Source organism: Venturia canescens, chromosome 10, assembly GCF_019457755.1.
Source record: "Venturia canescens isolate UGA chromosome 10, ASM1945775v1, whole genome shotgun sequence".
In the NCBI taxonomy this organism is placed as follows: domain Eukaryota; kingdom Metazoa; phylum Arthropoda; class Insecta; order Hymenoptera; family Ichneumonidae; genus Venturia; species Venturia canescens.
Window position 1 is genome coordinate 1,091,550 of NC_057430.1, and position 8,661 is coordinate 1,100,210.

The 8,661-nt window shown below is 33.4% G+C and overlaps 1 protein-coding gene across 1 annotated transcript; it reads left to right on the top strand.

Moving 5' to 3' along the window:
- Positions 1–7,425: 7,425 nt before the first annotated feature.
- On the top strand, positions 7,426–8,450 carry LOC122417436 (proline-rich protein 36-like). The gene is made up of 3 exons (XM_043430939.1): positions 7,426–7,434; positions 7,863–8,184; positions 8,359–8,450. The coding sequence occupies exons 1-3, from the start codon at positions 7,426–7,428 to the stop codon at positions 8,448–8,450; spliced, it is 423 nt and encodes a 140-aa protein (XP_043286874.1).
- The last annotated feature ends 211 nt before the right edge of the window (positions 8,451–8,661 follow it).

Here is an 8,661-nt window from a genome sequence, read left to right on the forward strand (position 1 = left end):
TTCTGAATTGTCCTGAAATGGTTTTCCTCCAAAACCAATGCAGGTACCTTAAACGTCTTTGAATTCTGTTGCTCTGTTGAATTAAGTTCGCTTAGTTTTTTTTGCTGCTTTGAGTTCTGGCATAATAAATGTTAGAAGTTTTCGGGTACTTTTTTTCAGCAACTATCAAACTGTGGATAATTGGATCTCAGCGGCCACTTGCAAACTTTGGAAATATATTTCATTGGGGGCACGTTTTGGATGAAATGCAATCTCTAGATTCAGAATGCAAAAGCGACATTCAAAGTGGGCAAATCTGTTGGATTTTTCGTGTCTTGAATTTGATCTATCTTTCATTTGAATTTTGAAGAAAAGGGATAAATGAAATCTGTTCTATTAAGGAAATCTTTACGTCAGTTGTTTCTTGGTATGAAGACTTGGAAAAAATCGCCAAAGGCCAAGGACAGACCGGTGACGAAATATTTCCAGTACAATTTTGACGAAAAATAGATCTTATTTCGTGGAAACCAACGTTATAAGCCGAAAATCATATTACGGCCCACAACACGCATTTCTTCATGCTCTTGGGTTCCCAATAGACAAAACATATTAGAAGACAAGGAGAAAAATCACCAAAGTCCAAGACCAAACCAGTGCCGAAATATTTTCAGTACAATTTTGAAGAAAAATTGGTATTTTACGTGGAAACTAACATTATAAACCGAAATTCATTTCCCGGGCCTATCATCCCGGATTCCTCCATGCTGTTGAGTTCCTAATAGGCATAACATATTAGAGTATAAGGAAAAAAATCGCCAAAGTTCAAGGGCAGTCTTGTGACGAAATATTTTCACTACAATTTTTACGAAAAATTGGTCTTCTATGGTGGAAACCAACTTTATAAGCCGAACATCATACCGAGGGAAAATAAGATTGGGAAAAGTACATTTATGGTCCCTTATTTGCTGATAATTTCATGAAAAAGATTATCCCATAAAAATTGTTCGTATGAGAATGGAATCTATAAAAATATACTAAGCAAATAATTCATAGAAATTTATACTAAAATCCTATAACCGTCATAACATAAATGAGGAACTTTTGAGAAAAAAGGCGTGATATCAAACCATAAACTTCCCCTAGGGAAAAAAAGGTTGGGACAAGTACATTGATGGTCTCTTGTTTCTGGATGACATAGAAAAAAAACTCAGAACCAGGAAAAAAATTCTATAGAAATAATAAACGAAAAATTGAAAAGTTCAAAAAAATTCAACAAAAATAAAAAATAATCGAAAAAAATTCTGTAAAGAAAAATAAAAAATTTTCAAAAAAATTCATAAATATTGGACAAATTGAAAAATGTACTATCCAAGTTACATGCAGTATAAAAATGTATGATATCAATTGGAGGCCAAGTTTTTATTGATAATTTGGAATATTTATCGAACAAATCGGAATCTTTAATTGAAATTCATGATAATTATTTTCAAGAAAAAAGTTAATGAAAAAAAGTCATAACGGAAGTTACGTGCAGTTCTAAAATGTATTATATCAATTCGAGGTCAAGTATTTATCAGTTATTCGAAATATAATCTCCGGCGACCAATGAGCGTTGAGAATCCTTGTCGGGCTCACAACGTTTTATCAAAATTACTAAAAAAATAATGAAAATAAAATCATTAAAAATTCACATGAAAGTCATTCGTTACTTCAACAAGGTACACACTTTAAAGAATCGATTCCCCTCCGACTTTCACGATCTCCTGGTATTATTCACAACATTCAACTTCGATTGGATCGGTACAAATTATGTTCAAATACGTCTTAAACGTACTTGTCCGGCCCATCACTTTTTATTCAAATTGCTCATTCGAAAACAAATCAAAAACGAAGTTAATGCATGTGTTAATATTAACGAACAGTAATTCCCGAGAAAATAATTTTCCTTCGAATCACTCTTGTCAAAATGAAACGAAAATGAAAGATGAAGTTGATTAATCTATTTATATTATATGGAGTCATAATTCACAACAAAATCATTTTTCTCCAAATTCCAGGAATCTACGTGTCGTACTCGACTAGTGATATTTATCAAAATGTGTACGTGACTATAGAAAAAAAAACATTTCATGGCTGAGTAGGTTCGAAAATTTCTAGTAATGTGCCTGATTATTTCTCATTTTCATTGGTTCTTACCGAATGGTATGTGTTCACTGAAGAAAATGAGAAGTGGATATTGCTATACGAACTTGCGAACAATCAAGTTCAAATTACTTGGAGATATTATTTTTATTTCTATCCATTTTATTATATTTGTCATTATAGAACAGTCCTGATTTGTTTTCGAATGAGCAATTTGAATAAAAAGTGATGGGCCGGACAAGTACGTTTAAGACGTATTTGAACATAATTTGTACCGATCCAATCGAAGTTGAATGTTGTGAATAATACCAGGAGATCGTGAAAGTCGGAGGGGAATCGATTCTTTAAAGTGTGTACCTTGTTGAAGTAACGAATGACTTTCATGTGAATTTTTAATGATTTTATTTTCATTATTTTTTTAGTAATTTTGATAAAACGTTGTGAGCCCGACAAGGATTCTCAACGCTCATTGGTCGCCGGAGATTATATTTCGAATAACTGATAAATACTTGACCTCGAATTGATATAATACATTTTAGAACTGCACGTAACTTCCGTTATGACTTTTTTTCATTAACTTTTTTCTTGAAAATAATTATCATGAATTTCAATTAAAGATTCCGATTTGTTCGATAAATATTCCAAATTATCAATAAAAACTTGGCCTCCAATTGATATCATACATTTTTATACTGCATGTAACTTGGATAGTACATTTTTCAATTTGTCCAATATTTATGAATTTTTTTGAAAATTTTTTATTTTTCTTTACAGAATTTTTTTCGATTATTTTTTATTTTTGTTGAATTTTTTTGAACTTTTCAATTTTTCGTTTATTATTTCTATAGAATTTTTTTCCTGGTTCTGAGTTTTTTTTCTATGTCATCCAGAAACAAGAGACCATCAATGTACTTGTCCCAACCTTTTTTTCCCTAGGTAAGACGTATTTGAACATAATTTGTACCGATCCAATCGAAGTTGAATGTTGTGAATAATACCAGGGGATCCTGAAAGTCGGAGGGGAATCGATTCTTTAAAGTGTGTACCTTGTTGAAGTAACGAATGACTTTCATGTGAATTTTTAATGATTTTATTTCCATTAATTTTTTAGTAATTTTGATAAAACGTTGTGAGCGCGACACGGATTCTCAAGGCTCATTTGTCGCCGGAGATTATATTTCGAATAACTGATAAATACTTGACCTCGAATTTATATAATACATTTTAGTACTGCACGTAACTTCCGTTATGACTTTTGTTTCATTAACTTTTTTCTTGAAAATAATTATCATGAATTTCATTAAAGTTTCCAATTTGTTCGATAAATATTCCAAATTATCAATAAAAACTTGGCCTCCAATTGATATCATACATTTTTATACTACATGTAACTTGGATAGTACATTTTTCAATGTCTTCAATATTTATGAATTTTTTTGAAATTTTTTTATTTTTCTTTACAGAATTTTTTCGATTGTTTTTTATTTTTGTTGAATTTTTTTGAACTTTTCAATTTTTCGTTTATTATTTTTATAGAATTTTTTTCCTGGTTCTAAATCTTTTTTCTATGTCATCCAGAAACAAGAGACCATCAATGTACTTGTCCCAACCTTTTTTCCCCTAGGTTTTTTTCTGTTCCATAAAAATCAGAGAGAATGTTCAAATCACTGAAAGCTTGTACGCAAACAAATATAACATGTAAATTGTAGTCAGAGAAAATTTTTGAATCACTGAAAGCTTACTGATTCACAATAGTAATTGTTTAAAAAAATAATTTGTCTTGTATATTTGAGTTCGATTATACATGATTTTTCTATGAAATTTTCTGAATCCCTTGATTGATTAGAATCACTAGTACTTTTTCGTACCAAATTATGAATTCGGACACCGCTCAATTTAGAAAAAGGGGTTAGAAAGATGACGATAAAATAAATACTCACCAATCATCCATCCAAAACCTTGCACAATATACACATAGTATCCCACAACGAATTGAAGCTAAAAGGAACGAAAAGCACTTATCACTTCTGCGACGCGTCTATGTATAAATCTAAGAATTCCAAAGAGGTAAAAAGTCGAGGATTACTTTTAAAATAAGAAATTATTCACGAAATCGAGGAAAATGTTTACTCGAGCCGTTACACGTGATGTTACAATAAACATATGAGCTATGGCTAAAACTTCTAATAACGAACTCTTTATATCTTAGTTCAAATTTTTCCCGATAGGCCGCTACCTATAAAAATCTACAGCTATAGCATCAGCTTGAATATTCGATAGTTTTTTTTTTAATAATTGAGTGATAAATAAATTCCCACATACTTTAACGTATAACCAATGAATTCTAGTATTTATGAACAATCAAAAAGGAAAAATATGTTTTGTCAATATTCGTGCTGTAGTCCGGGTGTAATTTTGATTGAGCTAAAGTGCCCTCTACGCTAGAGTTGGGTAGCCAGACAATTCAACTCGGGCGCTCATAGGGATGGTGCAAGCAGACTACCGCGCAACTAGTGATGAACCCCAAAAACTTATAATTTATGATATTAAAGGCGCCACGAGTACTTTCGACATGCCCTCTATCGAATCTGCACCATCCCTATTCCAACTTTGTTCAACGCTAACGGTTTGACGGCGTTTTTAGTTCAATTGAAATGTTTCTTTGATAATATTGACATTAATTAGTGAAATTTGAACAAGGCATGAAAATTAGCCCAATGTACGGTAGAACGATTTATGGTAGAATGTATGTTCGACCATAGTTTATGCTAAAAAATAGGAGGATCAAGATTGAGTAGCCGTCGTCATCAACTTCAGCGCCGTCAGGTGGCTGGTATCGAAATCATGGATGAGGTTACGACAACTGCTTTTTTGAAAATTTTCAATCAGCATTGAAAAGTATTTTAATCGACCAAAAGATTGAACAATAGATAAACAATCATTATATGTTCTATTTAAATTTATGAAGAAACGAATAAATGAAGAAAATCGATGTGAAGAGAGCACCCCTTTACGACTGGTATCAGAATCACAGGCAAAATACGAATTCGAATAAGTTGTATCGAAAATATAAAAAAGGCATTGAGTTAACCGAACATTTCTCAAATTTTTTGAATTATATTTAACTGAACAATTATGGATAAGAAAAGACTTTTTTCGATACATGGCGACTTACGAATTGTGAATTCAAGAAAAAAGTTACAAACAATTATTTTATGGATTCGATCTCGATTTATTTTCAAAGACGACGAATTATGAACACGATTCGATAGTGTTGCGTGTAGTTTCAGATATAATAAATAATTCGAATCATTAGTGGGGTTCCTAAACTCAAGTAAAACAGAGCTTGTATCATCCAGAACTCTGAATCATTTCGAAGAAGTTACCATCGGTCGATAACAGATAGTTCGCAAATGTCGGAACGTAGTAGGGACTCCCCGTTTTCACTCTATCGCCTATTTCCTTCTTTATTATGGTATATTGGTTTTTTTCATTTATTTAACATTGCTTTCTTAACTTTACGTTTTACTTTCACTTCTTGTACATTTTACTTGACCTTTACTTTATTTCACGTAAGCTATTCACCTAAACTACGTTTACTTAAAATTTTACATTTATCTCTTTTATTCTTATAAGGAAAAACCAGTGCCGGATGAAGTTGTTTGCATAATTAAGAGGCTACATTAGGCTTTAATAACAAACAAGTTTCAGTATAATCAACGATCTAAAAGCCACCGCCGTACGTGGGATTATTAATTTTTATTTTGTTCATAATTCATAAATGTTTTTTTTTAGTAATCAGAGATTACTGATTATTTTCGTACTATTGCTTCCTACACGCAGTACACGGTACAGTCAGAGATCAACGAATCCGAAACTCAAGAGGGATCAAGAGTAGTTACTATTAGCAACAATCAATTTGTCGCTTGCGTCGCCGAAAAGCTGTTCACAATCGGTGGCCTTACCTGGATTTTTTGATTGTCAATAATTGTTGGCCGTTTGTTTTAAATTGTTGGATTATTTGAAACGTTCGTTTCACAATATTTTTTATCGAAATATAAATAAGCATTAATTTGACCGAATATTTCTTTTTTTTCAACACGCATATAATGTACCTATCACTCACGGTCCCAAATGCGCCAAGTAATCCAGCCGAATTTTGTATCAATCTTTTTTTTCGTTTGAAATCTTTTTTTGAATCTTGATTTTCTTTTATACTGTTTTCATTTTCTTTTTTTGCCTAATTTATTTTTGTTTTTTACTTTTATTTTTTTTTCATTTTTCTGTAGAACAGCTTAGAGATTTACCATTGTCAGAAATAGTTTTTTTCACGGTAAAGATGCTACATTATAATTTAGTGATCGACAAGATTCAATTTATTATCAAATGTCTAGTTCTGAGAAAATTACCATCGCTCGGTAACTAGAAGATAGCAAATGAAAATACGTAGTTGTGATTCCCCGTCTTCACTGAGTTACGTATTTTCTTGACCATTATATTTTATTGGTTTTTCGAATCACAGAACTTCATGTAAAAGTTTGTTTTATTTTTACAACTGTACTTTTTACTTTTACTCACATTACTTTAATTGCTTATGTTTAATTTTTTGTACCTTTATTTGTCTAAAAATATCGTAGGGAAAAACCATAGCTAAAAGTAATTTTTATGGTAAAGAGGCAAATCAGATTTTAATAATGAACAAGTTTCCATAAAATCAATATAGTACAAAAATTTCGTGTTTTTCATTTCTAGCTTTTTTGTTAAATATTTCATCATATATGAAAATGGAGAAGATGTGAATGGATTTTTGTAGTAAGGAAGAAACGGTCACAGAATGCAATAGAGCAAAAGTTTGCAAGAGTGCGGAAGAAAGCGAGAAAGTATGATAGTGCAAGAGAGTGTGATAGGATCGAGATAGCGAAGGAGAATCTGAGAAAGTGCGGGAGAGTGTAAAAGGTTGCGATAAAATGCCAAAGCGAGTGAGAGAGTACGAAAGTGTGTCAAAAAGTGCGTGAAAATGCAAAAAAAGTTTGGAAGTCAGCGAGAGAGTACGAAAAAGGCGGGAAAGTCCAAGAGTGTGAGAGAATGCGCCAAAGAATGCGAGAGAGTGCGAGAGAATGCGTGAACATAGCTCGAGCGCCCCTAGGCGGCTAGTGTCTGAGTCATGGACGAGACTACCATCACTACTTCTATTAACGCCCTCAATTACTTTGAAAATAAAACTGGCCTATATTAATTACAAATTGTAAACCTTTAACGACTTTCTCGTTTTCTCCATCTATGGTTTAAATGCAGCAAAGCAAGATGGTTGTGGTATTTCACCCTAACTTTACTGTTGCCACCTAACGGCACCACTAGTGATCGTGATACACTGCGCCATCTCTAACAGTGAAAATCCAGTCTAGTGTGAAGAATATAACCGTTGGCGCGTGAAAGACCCATTACACCGCACGACAGCCATCGCCTAAAGAGTAAGTATTTCTTCAATTTCGTAGTCCGCGAACGTTTGTCTTTCTGTCAATTTATCGTCGAAGCCTAATCAACAATTCATATTCAGCAACAATGATTGCTGGATATAAATTGTTTCCACAAAAATTCGAAACTTTGCATGGACGCTTGTAAAGTTTTAGGGTTAACCAAATTTTGGAACGTTTTGTTTCTGAAGAAAGCTCAACAAACTTTTCCAATAACATTTGTAAAAGTCGCAGAATAAAAAATAAAGTGATTGTTTTTTGTTTCAGATGCCAAATCTCAGGGAACAAATTGAGCTGAACTTCGCCGATGGCGACTATTTACCGCCAAACGAACCAGGGGATGAGCCAATGGAGATACCACCACCAGCTCCACCCGCAGCCCCACCAATTGCACCACAGGCAGCTCCACCCGCAGCCCAACCAATTGCACCGCAGGCAGCTCCACCCGTAGCCTTGCCAATAGCTCCGCAGGCAGCTCTACCCGCAGCCTTGCCAATAGTTCCGCAGGCAGCTCCAGCGGTGGGTCCACCAATAGAGCAACCGAACTGGTTGCCTGGCCAGCAAGGCGTTCCGGGACAACCAGCAAACAGTAAGTAATCGCAAGAACAGATTTCTTCTATATTCAATTAAAAATAAAACTATATTGAATATGTTTATTCATTCTTCTTGGCTACAAACATTTTTTCTTATTTCAGAACGAAGCAAGAGAGCAGGCTGGAGGGCCCAGCACAATCTAAAATTGAGATTTCTAAACGATCTGCAGCATCTTGCGGCAGATCGTTTGGCAAGAGAAGCATTCCGAGGCAGGCGTGGGCAACGAAACCCAAATCAACGTGGTCGCAATGGCCGAGGTGACCTAGGTGGTCGAAGTGGCCCAGCCCATAATTGAAATGAACGAAAAATTTTCTGAAGTAAAAAAAAAATTTATTAATAAAATAAAATAAATAAAGTTCAATGAAATAATTAAACAAGTAATGCATGATTGTTATTTTCCTTTCCTTTCTATCCCTATTTTTTCCTATTTTTTTGACATTAATTAAGAAATAAAATATTATCATAACCAACA

Bases quoted from the DNA above. Each gene is read 5' to 3' on its own strand.
- LOC122417436 (XM_043430939.1), top strand. The intron at 8,185-8,358 runs GTAAGTAATCGC...AACGATCTGCAG, and splicing joins TCCGGGACAACCAGCAAACA to CATCTTGCGGCAGATCGTTT.